At 46.0% G+C, this 27,134-nt stretch overlaps 1 protein-coding gene across 1 annotated transcript; it reads left to right on the top strand.

Moving 5' to 3' along the window:
• Positions 1–1,722: 1,722 nt before the first annotated feature.
• Positions 1,723–26,075, top strand: LOC134027204 (uncharacterized). The gene is made up of 8 exons (XM_062470463.1): positions 1,723–3,426; positions 5,890–5,918; positions 15,156–15,317; positions 15,846–15,912; positions 20,818–20,925; positions 22,155–22,238; positions 23,748–24,031; positions 24,213–26,075. Exons 1-8 carry the CDS (start codon positions 1,747–1,749, stop codon positions 25,477–25,479), a joined length of 3,681 nt encoding a protein of 1,226 aa, XP_062326447.1. The 5' UTR covers positions 1,723–1,746; the 3' UTR covers positions 25,480–26,075.
• Positions 26,076–27,134: the final 1,059 nt, after the last annotated feature.

Genomic DNA, 27,134 nt, shown 5'->3' with positions numbered 1-27,134 from the left:
TTTGTACTTGTCACTGGAACATTCCCAACAGGCACTAGTCTGTCTTGGGAACAGAAAAAAAACAGGGCAGGTCTGAGAGAGGGAAGGCTGGAGGGAGATGGGAGGTTTGGAGAGGTAGAGTAACTCAGGGAGGGACTGGGGGGCTGGAGGGAGGGGTGCAGGGAGGGCATATGGGCTGGAGGAATGGGTGTTCATGGAAGGAATGGGGGACTGGATGGCTCGAGGGCAGGGGGGGGGGGTGCAGGGGGGGACTGGGCGAGGGGGAAGCTGGATAGTGGTGATGGGCAGGAGGTGTTTTGGATGAAACTGTCAGGTTGTACTCCTGTCTGGATATGTTCATGTATATTCCCCTCATCCATGGATATCTGTTCTGAGAGGCTGCAGGGAGCAGATATCCTGCAGACAGGAGCCCCTTGTGAAGGTGTGCAGTGCTGTGGAACACAGTGTGATGACCCCAGATACTGTAGGATGAGACATGCCAGCTCAGCATATATTAAGTAGCTCAGTCTGGACACCTGGATTCTAAACATGGGGAGTCAGGTGGCTGAACGGTTAGGGAATCGGGCTAGTAATCAGAAGGTTGCCAGTTTGATTCCTGGCTGTGCTAAATGACGTTGTGTCCTTGGGCAAGGCACTTCACCCTACTTGCCTCGGGGGAATGTCCCTGTACTTACTGTAAGTCGCTCTGGATAAGAGCGTCTGCTAAATGACTAAATGTAAATGTATGTAAATGTAAACATGAAGCTCAGTTTACAAGAAGCAGATTATTGGACAAAATTGAACATTTTGGGCTCTGGTCCAGCTTTACCCAACCTTAACTTGACCCTTGATTGTATCTAAAAATGAGTCATGTTTGCCTGTTCGTCTGCTTCCAATAACCTGACTGAATCACAGAGCTTTTTCTTCATCTCAACATGGTAACCCTTTTTTCCCACATCATATTGCTGGGTAAGAATCCCCTATAGCTGCCACAAAAGAGATTGGATTTCATCCTGTGTTTCAAAAGTAGTTTCGTTTTTTTTCGTACAATAATGTGGCTAAAGTTTGAATGTTAATGTTCCTTTTTTTGTGTCCAGCCACCCTAAGGCAGGAACTAACACATCAACATAGAGACATTGATTAATGGCACTCAGACTGATTCCTGTTGACCATTCTAGATTTCACGTGGTATCCGTGATCAATCTCTCTCCACCACAACGAACCACTGACCTGGAAAACTGTTGAGCTCCGCTGCATGGTAAGCCCATATCAATACACGTATTAAAGACCAAAATAGCATGCAGAGCGTCCCACTTGATGATCTATTACATCCTTGTGCTGTATGACAGGATGGATCATGTTTGGAGAGTCAGTCTGTCCATGGTGAAATGAGGTCTGGTTCACATCCACACACATGACAGTCGATCCCTCCAGCTTCTCCCCACCACTGTGCTCGGGGAGGGGGGGGGGGGAGGGGGGTGTTAACTGTGTCAGGCAGATGTTGGTGGAGCAATGCATCGTGGGAGGCCAGTGGATGTGGGACACTGGGACAGATAGACTGATGCTCAGTGGGACAGAAAGCTGTTAGAAAATCAGTGACCCTCGGCTCCCATGGTTCAGTTGTACGAGTCCCTGTCCGACGGAGGGCTGATGACTCCTCAGACCAGGATGCAGAACGGCGCAGCAAAGCTGGGGAGGGGAGAAGGAGGAGGAGGCAGGGGGAAAGGGGGTGGAGAAGGAGAAGAAGGAAGAAGAAGAGGAGGTGTGATGACCAATGGAACGGTGTCCATTCCACGGAAACCCAGCAGGCCCAAGACCGCCTCAACCCGCCAGGAGAGGAATTCCTGCTCCTCCACCGTTTCCTGCCCCGTGTTCTCCGTCAGCCACAGCGACCAGGATGATGACCCGCCACCCCGCTGTCCCTCCAGCCTCTCCTCCCCCACCCTCCAGGGCTCTCTTTCCAACTTCCACTCTCCAAAGGGCTCCATCCCCAGCCTCCAGGGATCAACAAACAGCCTCCACTCGTCCAACTCGAGCTCCAAGGGGTCCATATCTAGCCTCAACTCATCTGCATCCAGAACTAAAGTCTATCTTCCGAACCTCTTTGGCTCTCTCTCCAGCCTTCAAGGATCCTTACCCAGCCTAATGGGCTCGATCTCTGGATTGAAACGTTCACTGGGCAACAACGACAGAGACGGAATGAACCCCAGTCCCGTTCGTAACCTGAGTTCCCCCAGCCCCATCCTTCGTAGCACCAGCCCCGGCTTCCGCAGCCCCAGCCTGCAGGGCTCCAGCTCCAGCCTGCGCAGTGGCAGCTCCAGTGAGGATGACAGTTGGGACACCAACAGCTGGAGCTCGGGTGCCACCTGCCTCCTGCGTTCCTCCATCAAGCAGCACAGCCAGGAGGTGTTCTTGGCCCGGGCCGGTTCTGGGCCTCGCCTCGATGACCTTACCTCCGCAAGTGACTCCGAGAACATCTACCAGAACCTGGATCTCTCCGCCCTGGGAGATGACCCTGGGCCCTGGATTGACAGCCGTGACGAGGAAGTTCCAGAATGGCCCACTGTGAAAAAAGAGATCCCTCAGAAACCACCCAGATGGAACTCACCTCAGAGCCAACCCACCCAACCCAGTCATAACCGAAAAGAGCCAGGACAGAAACAGACAGCCCAGTCCAGCCACAACCGGAAGGAGTCCCCTCAAAACCAAACAGCACAGCCCAACCAGAGCAGCATATCTGCCCCTTCAGCCCAGCGGGTACAAAGGCTGGAGAACCGCCTCAAATTCTCCCAGTTCCTGGATGAGGTGGCATGTAGTGTGTTGGGGACTGGAGGTGACCCACCCTTCAGTCCCCTCCCTCCCAAGGACCCAGCAGGCCCACCGATCATACCTCCGCCTCCAGCCTCCTGGTGTGACACAGGCAGTGGAGGCCACTCTGTGCTCCAAACCATCAACGAGCATGACCCTGCAGACTTCCACAAACGGAATTGGTGTTTTCCCAGCTGCAAGGTGCTACTACCTGGGGAGGACCAAGACAGGGTGCTGCTACATGGGAAAGGAGGCCTGAAGAAGGTGCTCATGTTTGGAGAAGACCCAAAGAGAGAGTTGCAACCTGGAAAAGGAGGATTGCGGAGGGTCAGGGAGGAGAACTTTTATTCGGAGCCTTCAGGGAAGGCTTACCTGGAGACAGACATAGACGTTCTGAGACGACGAGACGAACTGGAGGCTAACGGATCCCTGGAAAGAGAGGACAAAGGAAGAGATGCATTATGGGACAGAGGCAAGGAGAGGGAGAAAAGAGGAGGGCATGCAAGGCCTGAGCCTTTCAGCAGGGGCATGGAGAGGGGGTCCCCCAGGGACAGTCCCTGTCCTGTCTTCAGCTGGCCTGAGGGTTACCCCAGAGTACCATTCAGGTCCACCTCCCTGCCCAGACCTGTCGCCAATTCTGTGAGTAGATCATGTCATTTAGGCTGAGCTCATGTACCATATACCCTATATCCACTCACATGATTATGGTGATCTCCTCTAGACCATGACACTAAAGCCTACACAGAGTGAGATCATGTGTCTGAAGACATTTTGACATGGATCCCTATGGAAGAATTAGGGTGAAAAAAAAATGCAAGTAAAGGAAAAGAAATTGTAGGAGAGAGCCTTATGTCTCTCTAAAGTTGGAGGAGCATTATCTTTCCTACTATCATTATAATTATGCACTATTTGTGCTACATGAATACCTCAGACCCTTTTGCACCAGAGGCAGCAACTCTTATCTCCGATTCCTCTCTTATCTGAGCTGTACATTATTAGAAAATGGACTATGATTACAGAGAGGACCATTAATTATTTTTCTCTGTCATGTTGAAGACTTTGAAACACAGATTCGTGTGCTGAGACACTTGTTGCAACCACACTTTAATTATTCCTCACTCATTGGAAACCATGTTCCAGCTTTGTTTTTGATCTACGGCTCGAAAGACTGTCGGGCAGTTACAGGGTACAAAACCACACTTGGGGAGGAACCTAGACTCTGGCTGTGTTTTAATGGTCTGCTCAGTGCCATATAATATTACTGAAGGGATTAGAATATGTTAGTTATTTGTTTTATGAGGGAAGTGATTTCTTGCTGTAAGCTGTGATGAAAACTTGCATGCAAGGCATATACTTTTCCCGTTAGGCAGTCCATAAACTAGTCACAGAAAAATATTGATCTGAGTTGGGAAATATTTATACTCTTAAACTGCTCGTGGGGCTATTGAGAAATGTTTCCCCAAGGGTTCTCAGAAATTAACAAAAAAGGATGTCAAGGAATTAGATGGGCACGCCTCAATTTCACGAGCAAAAGCTCATGTTACAAAACTTGTCTGTCTTAATGTTTATTAACCAGCTTTGATCAGCATGGATAAATAACAACATTGATTGACATACTGTAATATCTTCGATGAAGACCCACTGTAACACTCAAACATCATTTCCAGGTGAACCATTCCCAGCCTTACTGTCACACAGACTAGCTTCAACAGTGACTGTATTCTTCTATCTGTTGTCTGCTGTGTGGTGGACTTGGTGAACATATTAAACTGTGGCTGCCTGATTAGAATTCACTATGTGGCAGGCAGCTCCCTAGCAACTGTTCCGAGTGTGAGTGGGTGTTCACTGTAGGGAGGAGAGACAATCCTCACAGCCTCTCACAAAGTCCTACTGCAGCCTCAGGACCGGATGAGTGAACACACACACACATGCACATACATTCACACATACATGCACACACATGCACAGACACATACCTACCAATTATACACATTGAACACCGGGGTTGAACATTCCAAAATCATTCCAGTTGTAGTTTGTTGTTGTGTGTTCTATTTCCAAATCTCCATCCCTCCTGGCACATGACATGTTGATGGTTTGTGTATACTGTATAGTATATGTATGTATATATGTATATATGTACATGCACTGTCTTTATATATGTGTGTGTGTGTGTTTGTAAGAGAGAGAGAGAGACAGAGACCGAAAGAGAGAGACAGAGACCGAAAGAGAGAGACCGTTTAGCATGCTGTCTCATCCAGCAGTATGAGTCATCCTGTGTTATTCACACTTTTAATGATACGTAAACATATGCAAGCACAGACATACATACACACACACACAGACACACAAGGACACAAAAACACACACAAACACACACCAAACAGTTAAATGATAATGAGGAAGTGAACAAGATTGTTGTAATAGTAACCGAATAGTTTTTTGTTGCGTAGCAGCTCTGCCCTCGCTCTTTCTAGAATCACATCCACTGGATGTATTGAGTAATTGGTTCTGCACCACGAGCTGCAGTCTTGTGTGTATGTGAGGATGTAAATCTCTCCCTTGTGATCCACGTTGTTCATAATGCATGGCCAGGAGATCACATCAGACACTGACACTCACTCTCCTTATGCATAACCAGTTTGATACAAACACAAACAATGGTTCCTGGTGAGGCATCAGGTGATCTGTGTGTGTGATATTCAACACATTTCATCACCTGTAAGTTGTCACTCCCTCCTGCTCTTGTCTCCTTCCTTCCTGCCTTCTCGCCTCAGCCTCATTTTTCGTGTCCTCTTAGTGTTTCATCTCTCTCTCTCGCTGTCTAGTGTATCTCACTGGTGCACTGTTGGCCGTGGGGCACTCACTTTTAATGAACAGTCCACAGCATTTGTCCTTTTCATATACATCCTTTGTCACCTTTCCCTTCCCCGTGTCTCAGTGTCTTCCTGGGGTAGACAGTTGTATAATACATATATTGTATATACATATGAGTTAACAACACTCAGAAGCAGGCCGAGGGACCAGACTGGAGAGGCGATCCTCCCGTATGTCTATGTGCATCTCATCGCAACGTTTCATCTGTTTTCTCCTGTTCCTCAGGAACCAAATGGAGAGATGCCTGATGCAAGGTAGGACATTTTACCCCTCCCTCTCTCTTTACCTCCCTCTCTCTTCCCCTCTCTCTCTCTCTCTCTCTCTCTCTTTCCCTCCCTCTCTCTTGCCAACCCCCCTCGCCCCCCCCACACCACCCCCAACCCTCTTCACTCTTTCCATCTCCCCTCCCTCTCCATCTCCCCCTCCCCCTGCCTCTCCCCCTCCCACTCCTTCCAGCTTCATTCAGCTCTCTGCTCCCTCCCCCCTTGCTCTAGTCATAACGCACGCTGCTCTCAGCCGACACACACACACACACATGCTGTCATCTTCTCCCTGAACATGAGACGCAAAGCATACAAACGGTAAGTATGGGATTTAAGAAAAGGAAGCAAGTGTGTTTGTGAGAGTGTGTATGGGGGGATGTATCGCTGTGTTGTGAAGGTAAATACATTGCTGTCATGCCATTCAGATGTGTTGCAGAATGATCATAATTGTGTTGCAGAATGATCATAATTGCTCTGCTAGTTACGGTGTACCGTGCCTTTGGTGTCTGTGTGGTGCTGACAGTGGGCTTCAATGAGAGGGTAGCTCAACACTGCCAGGTGTTGCATTGAGCACAGTGTTGCTGAAGAACATGCTCGGGTAGAATGTGTCAGACTCGGAAGCAGAAGCTTCCATAAGATGAGAGTGCAGTTAACCTGTTTACGCTCCTGTTTCGCCCGCGAGACAAAAATGCTGCCTCCCCCTTCCTCAGTTACGACGCACTAAATTCTAAAAAATATATTTTTTAGACGCTACACATGTTATACATCGTTGGAAAGCTACGATTCTTGTGCTTCCATTGAAATAAACCAATTCAAGATCAAGTCGCAATAGCAAGCAAAGTCAACGTCTTTTTCCGGTGAACATTCCTTCAACAATGCCAAAGAAAAAAGTTGTACTCACCCTAAGTTGTTCAAATAGGTCCAGGTGTGCAAATCATGCCATCAAAACTTGATCTGCGTAAGTCCCAAGGGTTCAAAGTATCTAACCATGTAAAGTAATTCGTCCAAATACAATGTTTTACGTTCATGAATAGCCATTATCCTTTGTTTCATTATGCAAGTTAGCCGACGGAAGAAACAACTTGTTCACATAAAAGTGTTATTTTCTCCGATTTATCAACGGAGTATTTACAAAATGAAGGTCTCAAAATGTCCGTTGAACCCTCCCCTTTTGATTGACACCTTGTTCGACCCAATAGGAGCTTCCATGCCCCGTTGACAGCCCTCTAAAGCCAACTAGGTCTGTGCGTCCTGCCCGCCCCCGCCCCCCCCCCCCCACACTCGTTCTAAACAAATTTCTCGAACTGGCTTCGACTGGCTCTGAAATTAGCTCGTTAGCCTTGTAGCTGACAGCTAGCTGAAAATGCCAATACCTCATTTGTATGCGTCTGTGGAGCCTTCAAAATAACAGTCGATTGCGCAATATGGTTGACAGAATCAGTGTTCTTTGTGCGCCAATCCTTGGAATCAGATAAAGCACTCCAATGTGTTCATGCTTCAGTTTTTGTGTTTCAGTATTACTAATTAGGGATTTAGCTATTATATATGATATTTCTAAGTACCAGAGATGGGCCAGAGATAACAATTATGAAAAATAATACCTTTTTATTTGACCTTGACCTTGGTTACAAAGGGTCATTTTGGAGTCTCCAAAAGACCCTTTTAGAAAATTCCTGGATGTACTCTTATAAAAACATGTGTCAAATATGAATATATTGTGGTATTATGTTTGACTTTTGATTTGAATTGGGTAAGGCTTCAACCTGTGGTCCAATTTAGTCTTCCAGATAATACCTACCACCTCTAGGCCTCTTCAGGCCTCTGTTTTCAAAACAAAATCTAGGCGGAAATAGAAATTTTCACTTTCCTTGTGTTCAAGCTTCTATTACTCAACACTAGAAGGACTGACAGGGGTCCTGACAACAGGGGACATAACTTCAGAGTGTCAGCTTTCAAAAGAGATCATTTACATGCATGTACTCCAAATGGTTCAAGAACAGCTTCCAATTTACTTTGGGTATGCTGTTTAGGCGTTTTCAGGCAAATTTAACAGGAACATGAAAAGGTTAAACGATTAATTAACGATTACGAGTTAAAGGAGTCTGTGTGTATGTGTGTGTGTGTGTGTGTGTGTGTGTTTGTGTGTGCCTTTGTCTTCAATAGTTGTCTTTAACAATAGCTTTCCTTATAAAGCTAGCAGTGAGCTTGTTTTCGCTTCATAAGATAACATTGTTTTCGGTAAATTCCATTCTGTTGCATCTTTAATCTTGTGAGAGAGGAAATATTAGCTATGATCCTCAGGCTCAGTACGAGAACACAGAGAGAGTCTGTGTGAATGGCTGTACTAAGAAACAAAGTTGTTCTCATCAGATGAAACTCGGCACACTTGTCTCAAAAATCCATAATTGTCGCACGTAAGCTGGGCCGGGATGGACAGCAGTGATTGTGGGCTGTGAAGAGAGTCAATTACTACCTGAGTTTTTTCAAGTCTCGCCTTCAAACAGCCTGATAATGTCCGAGTCAGCATAAACAGTCCATTACCTTCGGCAGTGTCGAGGGAGGTACACTTCACCTCCAGGTGCTGGCTTGTGGACATGAACCATGTTTGAGTTAAAGCTAGTTAACCCCTAGCTTTCCAGGGAGCAGCAGAGCACGTCCAGACTATTGGAAAGGTGTCGGCCCTTTCACAAGCCTTTTTAGTTTGCATCATGCCTTCAGGCAGCAGGGCTAGCCCAGCCTCAGTGCCTCCCCAGGGGCACCTGGAGCCCAAGATCCTCTCCCCAAACCCCCTCAGAGCCGAAACCCAACCCTAACCAGCACTCTTGCCCCGGCTGAGACTGTGTTAGCTCGCCATGCTGCAGCCTACAGGATCAGCTATGGGAGCTCAGGCCTTCAGATAGTGAGTAACGTTTTAATAAAGAGCGTTCACAAAGCGTGAAGAGCATCATGGAGCTACTGTTCATCCTTTTGAGGTCTCATGTTTAGAGGAGATCTCTATACGTATGTCTGTGTATGTTTGCTTGTGTACTGGTGTGTGTTTATGGGCTGGGAGTTGAAGGACGCTGCCCAGACGTTTCTAGCCTTTTAGATCAGCTGTACAACACATTTATATGTTGCATCGCTGCTTGCATGGCTTCCACCTGCTACAGACTGAAAGCATTGCAGACCGACACACTGGCAGACATACACACAAACTGTAGATACACAAACACACATACATTGTGGATACATAGACATGCACAAGCACATACGCTAGCTCCAACCATGACCTCTCTTCCAAACCAGGGCTTGTGTGGGAGTTGGATGACGAATAGAAACGAGCTGGAAGGGAAAATGCTGAACCTCCTTAAAGGCAGAATCTGAATACAAATCCTCATTCCCACATGAAGCTGCTAGGTGGACATGCCTTTATTTCTGCTTAAAGCATTTAGCCATGTAAGACACTGAGCCATGGAAATAAATCTGTTGTAATTGTTTTACACTGTATAACTCAGTGTTGTAAGCCGCAGGAGATATGTATTGAGACTTACAGTCCTTACATGTGTTTAGTTACTATAGTTGTGTTCTGAGTATAAATACGACATGGATTAATTTGCATGACTCAGTCTTTAATTAATTAAACTGTAATTTGCACAATGGAATTGGATCCAAACCCTACTCAACTGACACTCAATGTACTTTAAACAACAACAACAAAAAATCCTCTTTTTATTTTTTTGACACAATCTGTCATTTGTTATATTGTTCCCGGCAATGTGGAAGCTTATTCTTTGTTCTGGCTTGTATTCTGGGGAGCACAGGTATGTCACGACTGGTGTTGTCTTGGCAACCTAAGCCTGGGTTGAATTGATTTGAGTGAAAGCTGATTTCTCTAAGGTAGCACACAAAGACAGGCTACACCAAACCTTAGTATGAAATATGACATGAAGACATCATGTAAAAGTATGTAGATTGACTACTGTCTGTTGGCTATTGTCCTCTTTCTCTTTGTCTTTAGCTCTACTCTTGTATTCAGACATTTAAAGAGGGAGTGTGGGTGTGAGTGGATGGAACAGCTGGTCCAATTCTCTCTTCAACTGATAAGGAGTTGATAGTCGTTTCTTCTTGAGATACGTCATTGACTATTGTCAAGGACTACTCTTCCCACATCAGCAGAATTATTCCACGATGGGTTATAGTGTCTACAAAGTGCTTTCTCAACACAGCAGAACAGCACTTAGCTCGCTGACTCACACACCTTGTCTTTTTTGTATTTAATTGGGTCACAGAAAAGCAGTGAAGTGAAGTTATTCCAACATGAAGAGGGTTTGGAGGGTTTGCTGTTTATGTTAAACAACCGATTAAAAAGGGAGGCATCACATATGCCATGAATTCAGATTCCATTCAGTACTACTGCCACACTGCGAGCCAAACGGGAACAGGCGAGAATCTCCCATGGACAGCACTGTCACAGGAGGCATGTATGAGTCTTTGTCTTTTCACTTCTTGGTGAAAATACATGTTACATTGTCACATTTTTGTCATTCAGCAGATGCATTTATTCAAAAACATAGAAAATGTACATGCATAAAACATTTTAAGACATTTCATGTAAATGTGAGGTAGTGTGGGGCTTATCATATATACATCATGTGTCAGTTGATCCAGCGCTTCTTATTGTTCAGCTGCACTACCTCCTTCTGTCCTACCTCCTACCTGCTTCTCTCACTCATTGATAAGATGCCGAACTACACAGTGAGCTCCACGTTAGCGACTAGTCACATGGGGAAATTCCTCCTTCTAATTTCCTGAACTTTCCCTTGCAGATAAGAAAAAGGAGGAGCAGAGGGAAGGGAAGGGAATAGAAGGGGAGAGGAAAGCTGCAGCAGAGAATCATGGCTTGTTCCTGTTGGCTCCATGAGCCACAGAAGGGGGAATGTGTTAAGACAGAGGAGGATATGACAGAGCTGGAACAACACTTCCACTGAAACAGCCCAGTCCACCGGCCTTCCGGCATTTGCTTAATGAGCTAAATCTCTCCTGTGGCACCTAGTACTAACAAAACTCTAATCTTGTGTGTTTGTGAGGGATTTCACACGCCATTTAACAACATTTCAGTCCTGATGACAGCCAGAGAATGTATCTCAGGGTAGCGGTTCTCTCTCCTGGCACCACAGTGTCGTTGCAGTGAAGCCACACATATCTATCATGGAGGAGTTCGATCCCTGTCTCCACCTAACACTGCATGACAAAGTGATTTCAAATTGGACTCTAAAAACCCAGCAAGGGCTGTTTTCCACCTCAGACTGTGCTCTGACAGGGACATATTAGCCACAGCCAGCTATGTAATTTTCCCTTCGCTTTAGAGTTCCACGGCTTCCAGTCATGTTCTCCCCGCCCTGTTCACTTTAGCACTCAATCTGTGTCTGGCTGTATGGAGCAGGTCCCCTAGGCAGGAGTGTAATTCTGCAGTCCAATGACCCAAAGGCACGCTGGTCCATGAGGTGTTGCAGAGCTGATGACCTCACCTCAAAGGCCAGGGAATGGAACAGTGCCAGCCTCTCTAGAGAGAGCGCCGCTTGCCACAGAGCATCAGCCATACTGTCACAGTGGAGATTATGTCAGAGATGGAATTGGGCATGTACACCCACGCTCACACACACACACACTCACACACACACACACGCGCAAGCATCAGTAGCGTAGCCACGAGGGGACTCTGGGGGGGACCTAGGCTACCTCATTTACATGCCCAGCTCTCCAGATTACTTACAATAAAAAAAATAAGGAATTGTAGATTTTTTATTTTTGCCCTCATTTTAAAATGGGATGACGGCAAAAAAAATGTTGCCACTGCACACACGCACACACACACGTACACACACACGCACAGATACACACACACATACACACGTTAGTAGGAGCTCTCTGAGGTCTCCCCATATGTGTTCCCCTGCTGTGATATGATGGGAGTTGGATTTGCGACTCACCTGAAATACAACGTGTTGATTGAATTTCTGTTTCCTCCACACACACACACACACACACACACACACACACACACACACACACACACACACACACACACACACACACACACAGAAACATGTTTCTGTAATATCAATATGACAGACAGCGTGATTTGGGGAAATGGGAAGCTGACAGTGGAGAGGTTTCTGTGAGTCATATCACAGCAGGAGAAGACTTCACTCACTACAAAATAATTAATCCCAGGGAGCTCTCAGTGATACAGTACTACAGCCAAGTGGTATCATATATTCAGTCTCAGGAAGCCATGAAGCCAGGTTTTAGATGTACAAGTTGACAAGTGACAGTTGACAGTTGTTGACAACGGATGTGCAGATGGAACTGCACTGATGCTCTCGGTTTCTTAAGGAATTGTCCAGTTTTCTGTTTATTGTCTTCAGTCTCACCGCCTTGTGTGTTTTTGAAAGTCAGAAAGGTTAGTACAGAGACATTCTTTGAGCCGTACACGACATGTTGGAATTGTGTGTTGTTTAGTTGTTCCTCTTGTGACCAATCCCCACAGAGCTACGTCTGTGCCTGTGGAGAAGACTAGAGACTTGGGTTTCTGCACAGTTGCATCAGAACTCTTCTTCATGTCGTTTTCTGGTTTTCACAGTGTCAATGTGAGTAATGAATACATTTCAGGTCATTAAACTTTAATTTTGTCATCAGGTGCTGTAGGGTGATAGATGAGCTATTTGTGTGGCTCTGTCTCATCCTTCTCGTGGCTAATTGGTACTGTATCACTTCCCGAAGCCATTAGGGGCCAAACCAGTCGATCCAAGATGGATGCCAGTTGTGGTGTTTACACATTAAATATATCACTTAAACAGCTGTTTTCATATTTACTGAAAGAAACAACCGCTCTGGGCTTGACATTGAAGCTTGTGTGCTTGTCTCTGGCGTAGGTAATACATATTTGATCAAAATAACTGCGAAAATATAGGCTTAACTTAACTGAGCTCAAATTGGAGATGGAAAGGTGAGGAATGAATGAAAATGAAATGAATAATGGTCAGGCAGCTTTGGTTGCACTGTCTTAATGAAATGCACTTGTTATGATTGGCTGTACACCGTGACTCCATCGCATGCAGAAAGTGTCGCAGAAAATCAAGGACCAGAAGAGCATAGTTCTAACACTGTCACACCGTGGTCAGTGCTGAGGAACAGCCTGTAGTCACACCAGACACGTGCTACTTGTGGTGCAGAACCAGAGGAGGACTCCTCCTGCTTCACCACAGTTCTGTTGTCTGCTTTGTTTGGTTTGAGCTCTGTTCCTTCAGCCGTGCTGTCGTGACGAGCTCCCCGCGGGTCTCCAGAGGATGGGCGAGCAGGATGGCTTCTCCAGTGGCTCGTTTGTTTACTGCCTCAACACCAGCACAGAAGGATTCAGTAGCTAGGCCTTCCACGTCCATTGTTTCCCTGCTGTCATTTGCAGAGAGGACTGGCAGTGCTACAACACTGCACCAGGGATGGTTTTCATGTTGTTGTTGGGTATGTGTGTGTGAGTTTTGAGTTTGTGTGTATGTGTTTACTTGTGGGTCTGTTGAGCGTGTTTTGTGTTTGTTTGCACGTTCTTTACAATCAATTTCTTACGGCAGAGAATATGTCAACTTATCTCTCTCCATTGCCCTGTGACTTCCAGATAAGGAGCAGCCATCGCCACCGTGTTTAAACACACACAGACACACACACACACACACACAGGCTCTTTAAGCACCGATGATGAGAATGTTCCAAAGCTTTGTGAATATCTTCAATATTGGGTTTTTTGTTGAGTTAATAGGAGACTGCATTGGTGATAAGGTCTTGTGTTGGAGATAATTGCAAGATGATTATCTTTAAACTGTGCAGTGAGGTTGTTTTCTAACAAAAATATGCTACAGTAATGTGAGCTGAGTCCTAAATGATCTGAGAATGTGTTCAGATTGAATTTGGCTGTGGCCTGCAGGTTATCCAGTGATCTTGATTAGAAGGAGTTCTGTAGCTTGATAGTTTCTGAAGCCAACATCGACCCGCACACATTATATATTAGCTCAGTGTTTCAACCAAAAAAAACGGAATGAACAAGCATAATTATTTTTGAGTTATTGTCCAGCAGCAGTGGAGCTGCATTGGCTAGGGATGTTTGGTTCGCCTGGTTATAGGATCTCCAGACAATATCTTATGTTCCTGGATACTTTATACTGTGTCTATTGCCTGTACTGCACCATCCATATACCCATCAAGGACCAGACCATCTCTGAATGCTCCCTAACAACCAAGACACGGCACTATCTCACAACCAGACAGCATCCTGTTCCTGTGAGAGGCACCAGAAGTGAATGTGCTGTTAAACTTGTGATTCTCTGCTCTGTTGGCAGGGTGATCCCAGATAGCCTCATCCTTCCTGCCACACGATGCCACCCCCATAAAGACCTGCCAGGCTTGCTTTATGGTTAGACTTCAGACTTGGCCGCAACCTATCAACATATCCCATCTAGCAGAAGTGATACTCACATGAAGGCCAAGGCAGAGAATAAAATATGAAAAAGATATATATTGGTAAAACAGCTCTCAAAGCCCAGAGAAATGGTTGCAAACACCCGAAAAGAAGGTAAGAAAAATTGGTGTGAACTTTTCATTGCCACCGACCATCATTGTAATGATTATTTCCCACCAAAATACCTCTTACATTTCAAAGCCATGCTCCTGCAGTATATCACTGTCTTGGTGAACATGCCCATTCACTCACTGGTCATTTTTTATCTTAAACCCTTCTTATGACTATTGGACACGTCACATGTATTCATAGTGGAAACCAAGCTCTTGTAATAAGTTGGATTCCTGAAGCCTCTGGTTTTGGCTCTCTCGGCTATCTACAGTGTGAGCGGGGAGGGAGACACTGACACACACACACACACACACACACACACACACACACACACACACACATACATATATACACACTCATAAACTCTTCTCACATCCTTCTCTTCACCTATCTCTCCTTTTCCACTCAATCCATTATTCTCTTGTTCTGTCTGCCTCTTATGTTAATGTTGATGGTGTGTTAGAATGACATAGACAATTTAAATGCAATTGTAAGTATTGAATGGACATTTACATAGATTTAAATATAGAAATCATCCTTAATTTGTAAGCTTAAATCCCACCACAGACTACTCAATAGTGAATGTCTAACCACAAACTGCTTCCCTACTTCCTGCTTGTCTGTTGTAGTTCCTTCCATGACCACAAGGAGGACCTACGCAAGCGTCTGTCCTACACCACCCACAAGCTAGAGATGGTGGAGTCAGAGTTCGACTCCACCCGCCAGTACCTGGAGACGGAGCTTCGTCGAGCTCAGGAGGAGCTGGACAAGTTCACAGACAAACTGCGCAGGTGAGACGCCCACATGAACCGAACCATGACCGTTGCCGTGACCATATCCTCAACCACAAACCTTCTCCCTACTCCCAACTCCCGAGTCACTTACCCTCACCATATTTTGTAGATGACAAAACACTATACTAAGCAAAATGGGTTTGAAACTCCAGTATCTAAGTGATGAGTCAAGCAGGAGTCTTTTGGGCATTTGGAAACAGTCCTCTGTGTTTTCTAAAATAAAAGAACATTCATTCACACCCACTGTGATCATTTTATAGTTTTAATTTCTTACATGCTCCACTTAGAAGGCATTGAAGGCATTTCCATCCAAGCCTTCTAATAGTATCTCTGTGCACCGGAACTCTGCTTTCAGTGATCTTCAAATCTGGATCATTGCCTGAGACTGTTAAATACTCTTAGAGAGAACCTCTGAATGAAGTAGTTCTGTGTGTTTGGCAGCTTATACATACTGATCCTACCGAGGCTTATGGAGGATTGAGCCTGATCCATCTCCATGATAATGCTGTTCTTTCCGTCCTGTAGAATCCAGAGCAGTTATGCAGCGCTGCAGAGGATCAACCAGGATCTGGAGGACAAGATGCACAGGACGGTAAGACTCCAGAACACTCACAGACATTCTGCAGCTCCGAGTGGTGGCTCTCTGATGCAACATAATGCCAGATGAAAGAGGACTGTAGCTTTGTCCCACAGATAGCATCCTGTTTACCTTTTCCCCTAACAACTCCATTAGATCAGACCCAGCAGGGCAAATAAACAAGTAGATAGCTCAATGGTTATTGTCTTCCTCAGGTCCCCCAGCATGCCTCTGTGGCATTTACTTCTGGGGATTTTTATCTACTTTAGATTATATGAATAAAAAAGGCCATGAAATAAAATATTTATGTGGTTGTAGACTTATAGGGTCCTGCCGACCTGTTGGCAAGGGTTACCAGTCGTGCACAGCTTGGTAGTTCAGTGGCTGTTCAGTGGCACACATGCACACACACACACAGCAAGCCTCTGATTAGATGCTGGACTGAAGCTGAGACCCTTGATTCCTGCTGAAGCAGACATGACTGGAGGCAGACTGGAGACAGAAGAAAACTTTGGGTTGAGTGACAAAGGAAGACATTTGAGAGAAGAGAGATGGAAGGTGGGAGAGGAACAGGAGACAGAAGGAGAGTGACAGGTTATCACTTGATAACAAAGCATAATCACCCGAGAAATGAATGCATCGATCCATCCATAGTATCCATCTCACTCCGTCCTTTGAGCCATTCTATCACTCTGTCTCCATTTTCATCTTTCTATTTTTCAACCCCTTCATCTCCCCATGGAGTCTGTGGTCTGCGGTCGGAGATGAGAACTCAGGCCTGATCGATCGCCACTCTCACAGCAATTACATGATCAGAGACGGTGCGCAATCAATGTTCAAAATGATTGGTTCGCCACCAAACCTTGTTAGAAAACTATTACAGTCTGCCTTTCCCCTTACAGCATGCATCCCCACACTGAGACAGAGTATGCTGCAAGGCAGGTCCATTTTCAGGCCCAATCTGGATTATCATAGATTATATCCTCGTCTTTAGAAGCCATGGATCACCTCACAGAACAGTACTATACTGTATGTGAAAATAAGTTTTCCATCACCAATCCTCCGGTGATTGATTAGACACCACGTGTCATCAAAGGTGCTAAATTACATGTAAAGGTGCAGTAGTTGTACTGGCGTAGAAGCAATTTAAACCTGTAAATCTGTAGTGTAGTACAAATCCTACACCATGGGGAGAAGTATGGTTACTATGACGACAGTTATCTGTGTGACACATGGTGTGTCTCATGTCTCCATAAGTAGGCAGACAGGTCCTGGAAAGAACAGCTAAATCCATGAAACAGTCCACATGATACACTTGAGGTATCATCAAAACAGCAGCTGGTCGGCACATTAATGGAATCCAACCCCTCAGTGGTTGTGGTATCCCTCAATAATCCTTGTTGTATCGTCACACTGAGAAAAAGACTAAGGAGCCTAATACATTATTATTGATCAGTTCTCTATCTCTCAGGCTCACTATCTGTCTCTGTCTCTCCCTCATCCCCCTCTCTTTCTCTCTCTCTTTTTCTTTCTTTCTTTCTTTCTTTCTTTCCCTCCTTCCTTCTCTCCCTCCCTCCCTCCCTCCCTCCCTCCCTCTCTTTCTCCCTCTCCTGTCTCTCTCTCTCTCACTATGTGTCCTTCTCTCACACACACATCACATATATCCCCATCTTGCAAAAACAGATTTTTGCACAAGATTGGATTTTTAACAGGAAGGCCTGTCTGTATGCCTATAGTGAAGAAGGATCCTGGTATGTGGTACATGGTGTAGCTCACTATTTCTTTATAATGTCATACAATAATATTTGAACAACAAAGGTCCTTAATAGGATTTGTTATTTGCAAACAGGTTTCATCAAACCAAACCCGCATTTAAAGGTACTAAAGAAACACAACCATGTGTGATGAAGGTCACAAAAAATGAGATTTTTCTGTAGAGCAGGCAAAGAAAAACAAGCAAAAAGCACCTTGATATACTTGATGGAATCTGTCAGGATGGGGTTAGAATGCAGTTGGCGGAGACAAGAACCAATCAGAATAGGGTTTAAAATGCAGTTGGCTGAGACAAGAACCAATCAGAATAGGGTTTAGAATGTAGTGGAATGGGACGAAAACACACCAGTAAAGTGTTTCAAAAGCAGCCCACAGGCTCAATGCAGCAGGTATACACAATTATTTTTAAGTATTATATTTATGCAGTGGATTAAGGGGGATTTGCATCAAAAGTAAAGTAAAAGGGAGATCAGAATCCCAGGTAGCTGTGATTAATGGCACCTTAGAACCACCAAGTGTGAGCAGGTTTCTTTTGGAATTTCATGAAGCATTTCGTAGAATTTTGAAACTAATGCTTTGAAACTTTGTCAGGTGGTTATTTCTTAAGAGGGATAGTTTTTTTTCTTGTAAGGTTACACATTCTAACCTTTTCTCTTTCTGTCAGATGACTGCATAATGGGTAGTGCTCCATTTCCCTCTCCCTATTCCACACTTCAGTAATTATGTCTCAAGGGGGCTGAGCTCCGTTTGTTGCCCAGAGAAGACTGCATCTCGACTGAGACACACTAACTAAATGGCAGGGGTGGTGTGTGTGTGTGCATGTGTGTGCTTGTTTGTGTAGGGTTAGGTAACTAACTTTAAGGCATACAGTATTCTCCTGCTCACTCATACCCAACTAATTCCTCTCCCATCACACCTTCACCCAAACACTCTCTTCAAAAGATCAATAGTGAATGTGAGAGTAGCTTTGCAAACCTCCTTTCTCCCCTCCCCCTAACCCATTACATATCTACATTTTGCACTCAGGAGTTCAGGATAAAAGCCTCATTTGAGGTGTTGTCAGAAAAACACCTCCGCCTTATCACTCGGGTGTAATTAGATGGTGCAGTGGTGGAGGTGAAAGCGAGAAAAAGTGTCTAATTGGCTTCTCTGACAGACAAAGACAACATGTGTCAGTGATGTCAGACACTGCTGTCCTCTGTGTCGTGATCAAGGAGATCAATGGTTTTCCTGTAATGTCCATACAGACCTGCTTCCACCCTGAAAAGATTACTGTAGATCACCTTAGGAAGTGTACTTTGATGCGCCATGCTGCACCACAGGGCGAGTCACAGGAGAGAGAGCTGTTAAAGAGTTAGTGAGCGGAGCGATGAGTCACTGCCTCTCCTCTCAGTGATTACAGTCTGGTTATCTCGAGATAGAATAAAATCCCACTCATATGGTAATCCCTTCCTCCAATTTCTGCATGGCTTATGTGGACTGTTTCCTAAACTGATTTTTGGCCAGGACTGTGTGTGTGTTTTGTGTGTGTGTGTGTGTGTGGGGGGAGGTGTGTGTGTCTGTGTGTGTTTTGTTGACTATAAAAATGCTAGCATTAAGTTGATGTGAGAGAGTGTGATAAAAGTGATGGTTTGGCTCTGTAGCCAGTGGGCTTCACTCCCCACAGCAGTGTCTGGCAGGAAGACAGAGAGCACTGTTCCAACTCAAGCCAATTCATGGTTGGAAAATCCCTGATAGAAAAAAGACTAAACCCGACTTTAGGTGTGGGAGTAGTGAATAGGGAGTAGGAAGTAGGAGGTAGGGAGTAGTGAGTAGGAGCTAGAGAGAAGGGAGTAGGAGGTAGGGAGTAGTGAGTAGGAGCTAGAGAGTAGGGAGTAGGAGGTAGGGAGTAGTGAGTAGGAGCTAGAGAGTAGGGAGTAGGAGGTAGGGAGTAACAGCTATTGAGGATGAGATAAGGGATAAGGAGGTGGTTTGTAGGCAGTAGAAACCAGGGAGTTACAGCTAGAGAGTTGGAGCTAGGGGGTAGATGCAAGGGAGTGGGTGGTAGGAGTTAGAGGGTAGGGAGTAGGGAGTACTGTCCTGGACTGCCATAAACCTTTACTGATGATTCCCTGTTGCAGATACTTTTGATTCTAGGATTAAGCTTTAGCTGCTGCAGGGGAAGCAGCCCCTCGGCTTGCTACTGTACGTAGGAGGGGGAAGAGAAATATGACTTCAACATGTACTCTAGAGAGAGCGAGGGAGAGGAGAAAGAGAGAAAGAGAGAGAGAGAGAGAGAGAGAGAGAGAGAGAGAGAGAGAGAGAGAGAGAGAGAGAGAGAGAGAGAGAGCGAGAGAGAGAGCGAGAGAGAGAGTGAGAGAGAGAGAAGAGGGAGAGAATGCCAGAGCTACTTGCTATTACTAAATAATGAGTGACTGAAAGAATGGATCCATGATATCAATGCTGAGCTATTGCTCCAAGTTAAGTAATTGCTGCCTATTAGATTGGTCTCTGCCCCCGTATTTCAAAACAACAACAGCCATCGAGAAATTGAAAATTGGAGAGGTGGAGGAGTCAATGATGCATTATTTGTGTTTGACTGAGAGTTGACAGTTAGAAAGACAGAAATAGGGAGGGAGAAGAGGAGAGGGAGATTTTTAAAAAGAGACAGCATTTCAAATACAATTTTGTCAAGCGCAATCGGCCACCCCTTCAGCACTCAACAAGGATTTTCACTTTCTCCCTCTCTTCTAGAGTAATTGATTTGATGTGGACTCTGGCAAGTGTAATCTTCTTTTAATTAAGACCTGCTTCTGGCTCAATCTTGTGACTATTACTAACTGTCTGCTCCCCTCCCTCCCTCCCTCCCTCCCTCCGTCCCTCCCTCCCTCCCTCCCTCCCTCCCTCCCTCCCTCCCTCTGTCCGTCCCTCCCTCCCTCCCTCCCTCCCTCCCTCCCTCCCTCTCTCTCTCTCTCTCTCTCTCTCTCTCTCTCTCTCTCTCTCTCTCTCTCTCTCTCTCTCCCCCTCCCTCCCTCCCTCCCTCCCTCCCTCCCTCCCTTTACTATCATCTCCTTTGTTCCTTTCCTTCCCTAATCCTCTTCCTCTCACACTTCCCTCTGTTTTTCACCTCACCTTCTCTCTCACTCTCCCTCTCTTCCTGTCTCCTAGACCCAGCACCATGACGATGAGAAGCGAGCTCTGAGCAGAGAGATCATTGTTCTCAACAACAACCTCATGGAGGCCAAGCTCACCATAGAGAAGCTTCGAGATGACAACGTGAGTCCACAGAAAAACACAGCAGAAAGAAATGATCCAGCCTTCCCTCCTGACTTCTCAGTCTAGAACTAGCAGAGCTGTACTTTTAGTAAACGCATGGAGAGCTACATTCAGAAACATCCATGTTTGTTGTTTGTTTATATATTCTTTGGTTTGTTTGAAGTTTTCATCCACCACGTATAATCAAACTAGTTTGAAAAGACAGGTAGTATTTCTCTCCCCAAAACACGGTTGACAGGAAGAGAGACATCAATGATAAACTGCAGTTCTACACAGTCTAGGGCTGCAATTGTCCTCAGTTGAAAAAGTAGCACTTTGAAAAAGAAGTCACTGCTAACTGGTGAGGGGGTTGAACCCATCAAAGACTAAGCTTTGATGTTTATGAGCAGGCTGTCAGGTTTGCAGTGTTACCCAGGAGCAGAGGGAGCTGGAGAAGGACAGACAGATGTGAGAAAGAGAGAGATAGAGAGAGAGAGAGAGAGGGAGGCGGGGGGTGTCAGAGAAGAGAGCGAGGGACAAAGGCATAAAGAAAGAGTGGTCTTATTAGAGGAGGAGGGTGTATACGAGCAGAGAGGCCATTTCAGAGCCTGCTAATAAAATTAGCAGTGACTGAGTCAGGGAAGCTGAACAGGGTATTACAACCGAGAAAGGTCCTCTGACTTTTTAATACAATTCTGGCCTCACTAGTGGCCCCAAGGGTCCGATTGGTAAAAACAAAACAAATGGTGTTCTAACTCATGGATTGTCCTCAGGATTGATGTTTTTTGGTTCTCATTGACTTGTCCTTAACTGGCCTCCCTTTTTAGGACTGAAACTGACACCCATTAGAAATGCCAGGAGTGGGGCTGCTAATGAAAAAACAGCTTGCGGACACATTCATCTATTTGATGAGCAACGTTTTGTGGGGGCTTAATTTGTTCTTTTGCATGAGGTGATTTCTAATAATCGACAGACTGTGATAAACACTTAATGAAGGTTGAAGTGTTGTTACGTAGAGGCCCATTCTAACAACAGAACACTACTCAACACCCTTGGTTCCATGTTCACAGTGATTCACTTTCCAATGAAGAGGTATGACAGTTTAACATTTCTTATGAAGGGTTACAATACTGTTCATATCTGAAATCCTCATTTGACATGTATTAGGTTTCAAATGCCATAAGCAGTATTAGTCATGACATCTCTAAGAATTTGATGTTGTGTAATTCCATCTATATTTTACCCACCAGGACCTGTACAGGAAGGATTGTAATCTGGCTGCTCAACTGTTGCAGTGCTCCAAGTCACACTACAGGGCTCACAAGCTGTCTGAGGTGAGTCTCATTCTCCTTTCCACTTCCTTCCTCCTCCCTTTCCGCCCTCCTCGGTTCTCCCTCCCCCCTGACCCTCCTCCCATCCCATCCCTCTCTCTCTCTCACGACGGGACTCAACAGCTGTCTGAGGTGAGCCCCCCTCTCCTCCGTCCTCCCTTTATCTCTCCTCACCCTCCCTCATCTCCTCCGTCCTCCCTTTATCTCTCCTCACCCTCCCTCATCTCCTCCGTCCTCGCTTCGTCTCCCCTTGCTCTCCCTTCTCTCCCCTCTCCTCTCACAGTGCTGTGCTCACCAGCTGTCAGAGATGAGTCCTCCTCCAAACCCTCCCTCCTCCATCCTCCTCCTTCACCACCCTGATTCCAAGGCTGCATCGTATTTATGCACTTCTGCCATTTTAGACTAGTCGATCCAAAGAGGTCCAATCCCTTCATGTCGAGTAAAGTTAAATAATACAACCTAGAATTAGATTTTTCAATTAATTTCTGTTCAATTCCCATCTGAAGAAAAATAAATGGCATTGACCCCCGACCCTCCCAAAGACAAACTGATGATTGTGCAAAAAACCCGCTGTGTGAGTTTCTCCACACTAATATAAATCTGCAAATTATGAGCTCGGAAATCAATGCGTGCTGAGTTTGCTCAGTAAAGGAGGGGAGTTGTTGTGTGTTAAGTCACGTGTTCGCCCTGAAGTCTCACCTACTTTCCCCCTCAGTCGTCTCTGGGGGAGGCAGCAGGCTTCTATAAATAGCTTTGGCTTCAAACGGGCGCTCGCTTCATGCTCAGCATCTCTTTCCTAACAAAGCCAACTCGGTAGTTTATCTTTTTATTTTCCCAGCTGGAGACCTAGAGCACGAGTCTAATTTGAATCCGAGCTGCTCCCCGTAGAGTTTTAGTGTGTTTGATGGTAACGAGGAGAGAGAGAAAGGATAGAGAGAATTAGATAAATAAAGGAGAAGGGAGGGAAGATGGCAAGAAAGGAAGAAAGAAGTAAGAAAGAAAGAACCAATGATTTAAAGAGGTGAACCCCTATGAATAACCCTGTTCTTCCTGACCCCTGTGTGGGGCGGGGAGACCAGTCTATGATTGAAGCTCTTCCTGAGGCTGACCAGCCAGTGAGTCATGATCATGTAGGGGATTGAGGAGCAGTTTTTGAAAAGAAAAACTCTTCAAAGGTAGAGAGAGAGAAGTATGAGGAAGAGAGAGAGAGAGAAAAATAAATAGTAAAAGCCGGTGATCATCCACAATGTGCTGTAACAAAGATGGTACATTTTGCACTTTCTGTACTCTATATATAGGTAAGGGAATACATAAGCTGTCAGCAGTTTTTTATGAATACTACCTTCTGTTCGAAAATTGCTTACAGTATCACCTTTGTTTGTGATAGTGGTATATCATATCACACCAGCCCCCCCCCAAAAACATTAAGTTTCGTCCTGATCCTTTATTATTTCTGCCTGACATCTTCTCACCTTCTCTCCTCCGCTCCTCTCCCCAACGCCTCCCCTGCAGCTGCCTGTTGACTTCCAGGAGAGGGTGAGCACTCACATAGAGAAGCACGGGCACAGTGGTGGCGTCACTATGGCCATGTGCCACTCCCCTTACTCTGATGCCGTTCCCACGGCGATCATTGCCAAGGTTCTGGAAAAGCCTGAGCCAGGAAGCAGCTGCCCAGTTACGCGCTCGCCAAGCCCCTCCCCCCAGGACAGCAACTTCCTGTCTAACGACATGGGGACAGGAAGCACGGATCATCTTAACCGTCGCACGGCTTACAAGATGTCTGACCTGTACAGCAGGTTAGTTGGACTACATGCCTTCTACGTGCATGCTTCTGTGTGTATGCTACTTTGGTTAAAAGCTGCAAAATGAATAAAATGTCCAATGCAACAGTGTCTAAATGAAAACAATCTGTATTTGTACAAATCTGTTGAGTCTACCCCTCTTCCGATTCTCTGTCTTCTTCTCTTCCTTCTGCAGCGACACTGCTCTATACTGCCCAGAGCGCTGGCAGGAGCGCAGGCAAAGCGTTGATGTCCATGGTGGCCTCCACCTGCAGGCCCAGCTCTCCACCGACAGCAACCCAGAAGAGGAGGCCTTCATGTCAGGCAGCTTCTTGCAGGGCCGCCCCACCTCCTTCCAGGCCTCCAGCTCCTACTCCAGCTTCAGTGTGGCTTCGGACGAGAAGGGGGAAGCTCAAGACCCTGGCAGCACGCTCTCCTCCTCCCACCAGGGCCTTTACATGGACTGGCGTGATGACTACGAACACAAGAGCACGTCCTCCTACGACAAGGACACCATGTCCTGCTATGACAAAGACAGCTTCCCCAAGTCGCTCAGCTTCCAGAACGTGGCTCCGCCCCGGAGCCCCCAGACGGGCACCGGAGGCCGCATCATCGCCTCGCCGGCATACACCAGGACAGCTTCCTGTTACAGCGAGCCTTACCACCCCTCTCCCTCTCCCTCCCCTCGCCTGGCCTCCTCCCACAGCATGGGCACCAACTCCGACCTGGCCTCGGCACTGGCCCAGACTCCGCCCGGGGACGTGGAGGTCTCTGAGGAGGACCTGAGCACGCGCTGGAGGCAGCTGAGCGTCGATGAACTCAGCAGCTTCTCGTTCCGTGACCTGGGTGGCCGCGTGTCGCCCTACAGCTTCTCAGAGAGGCACTTCGCCATGGGCCCGGCCAAGGCCAAACAGGGCCCTCTCTATAGCAGCTTCCAGGAGGGGGACCATGTCTTCCACAGCTTTGCTGGTCCCCCTTCCCCGAGTCCCAGCCCAAGTCCAAGCCCCAGTCCGAAACTTGGTCTTGGCCATCGTAAGCAGGAGAAGGGGATCCTCTACAGGACCAAGCAAGATAGCCAAGACTCTGAGTGCAGCCTATTCCTCTCAGTGAGCTCCAAGGAGAAGGAAAGTGTGTCAGGGACTGTGAAAAAGGACTACGTCGACGTCAGCCCCAACAGCTCAGCGGAGTCCTTACAAGCAGGGTCACTGGAGGCCACCGAAATACAGCACTACCAGAGAGAGAGGCCCAGCTCCAGCTCCAGCACCAGGCCCAGGCCCAGCCTCAAGCCTAGCTCCAGCCCCAGGCCCAGCTCCAGTCATGGGCCCCGGCCTCGACCCAGCTCCAGCCTGGGCCCTGCACTTCCTGAGAAGACTTCTCCAAGATACCAAAAATTTGGCAGCACAGGACTGACTAGGAAGGATAGTCTGACCAAGGCACAGCTCTACGGAACCCTGCTGAACTGAGTACAAGCTTGTGTTTTCATGCATGGTAGTATTTGACTGTACGTCCCTAATGTTTCAAGTTGGGATGGGGTGTAAGTAAAAACATTTTATATGTAATCTGCCCACAGCACGTACCCCGCAGTCTCGATTCAACACGATTGTTTTGATTTCCAGACGTTATAAAAGTAGCGTCTCATCTGCGCCACTGTATCCAGCTTAATGGTGTGGGATCTCATTACAAGTCCTTCATGGTGGTATCTCCCTCCCAGAACCACTGGAGTGTGACTAACGGAGGGTAAACCAGCAGCAGGCGGCACATTATACCGCTGGCTCCAAGCAGCAAACAGCCATGCCAGTCTCGACCGCATCTGTTCACTGACAAAATGCATGTGGAGAGTGTCAACAAGTATGAATAAGCATTTATATTTTTTGTTCTGTGAGAGAAACTGGATACTATTTTAAGAATCCCAAAATACAACATATGTCCAACTAGCCACACAGTTTAATACCGTGCAGATGTTTTTTTACGTAAATTTGAGGCAGCTTTTACATGGACTGTTAGAAATCTGTTGATTATGATGGACACAAGTGCACATTTGAGACAAAGGACATGCATATTTGATAGTTTATTACCATACTTTACACCATACATAGTAGTGCCCTGTCCAGCATCTCTATCTGATTACAACAGCTCCATTAGTCATCTAGATTGACACAGGTAGAGCATGAACTGAAAGTTAGTGATAAAATCAAATCCCATGAAACTAGTATAATATTCTGCCTTAATCTTGTTCAGTAGCTGGGTGTATTATATTGTATGTATGTAAATGTGTTCTTACTGTTAAACACACAAACCAGACATGACCACCAGACAGGTTTTTGAAGCTAGCTCACGTTGCTTTCGGCAAGATAAAAGCAATTGTTGTGACTACCTTTAGGCTCACCTGATATAGCTCCAGTCACCACATTTTAATTTGCAGCACAGATGCAACAATCAATACAGTTACAGCCTAGCAACAGCCTTGCTACAACCCAGCTAGGTGAACAGTTTGGTGCTGTTTGCCACCAGCGTGCCCAGTATGTATTAGTGGTTAGCCTGTAAGCTTGTTACTGCACAGAGGGGAGTGGTGAAAGGCCACTAGAGTCCCCATCAACAGAGTATTTTTGTTGTGGATGTAAAAAATGAAAATATATATAAACATATAATCATAACTATGGATATTTTCACCTTGGTTCTGTTAATGGTATATGTTTGAACCCTTAAGAGATGTTGTCCAGTCCTGTTCTACCTCAACACTCTGAACAAGAAGCGGCAGGTCGCCTGTCTGGCTGGCTGCCTGTCTGATGCATGTTTCTATATTTTTGCTGTATGTTTATTTACCTAATAAAGAGGAGAAACAAACAGCGCCTCCCTGGTTTCTTTGGCCAATAGGCCAACACCAGCATGATCATCGCTGTTCTCGATCTTTACATTTTGTCCAATGAATCATGGCAACTGAAATCGAATAAGATGTCATATGAATTCAAAGAAAAAAGATCAATAATATTGATCAATTTGAAGGCACAGTATGCAGTCTCTCCTCCAGTCGTTCTGGATTATGGATGTGACACTCGGATACACGCAGCTCAGGTTTAACAAAGACTGACCGTAAAACATTCACAAAGATACTTAACCA

The sequence above is a fragment of the Osmerus eperlanus genome, chromosome 9 (genome assembly GCF_963692335.1).
Source record: "Osmerus eperlanus chromosome 9, fOsmEpe2.1, whole genome shotgun sequence".
Taxonomy (NCBI): Eukaryota; Metazoa; Chordata; class Actinopteri; order Osmeriformes; family Osmeridae; genus Osmerus; species Osmerus eperlanus.
This window is presented reverse-complemented; position numbering and strand designations above follow the sequence as displayed.

Excerpts from the sequence above, each read along its gene's own strand:
- LOC134027204 (XM_062470463.1), top strand. The coding sequence starts at position 1,747 with ATGACCAATGGAACGGTGTCCATTCCACGGAAACCCAGCAGGCCCAAG. Across the intron at positions 3,427-5,889 it reads CCAGACCTGTCGCCAATTCT|GAACCAAATGGAGAGATGCC; the intron begins GTGAGTAGATCA and ends CCTGTTCCTCAG. Across the intron at positions 22,239-23,747 it reads GGGCTCACAAGCTGTCTGAG|CTGCCTGTTGACTTCCAGGA; the intron begins GTGAGTCTCATT and ends CCTCCCCTGCAG.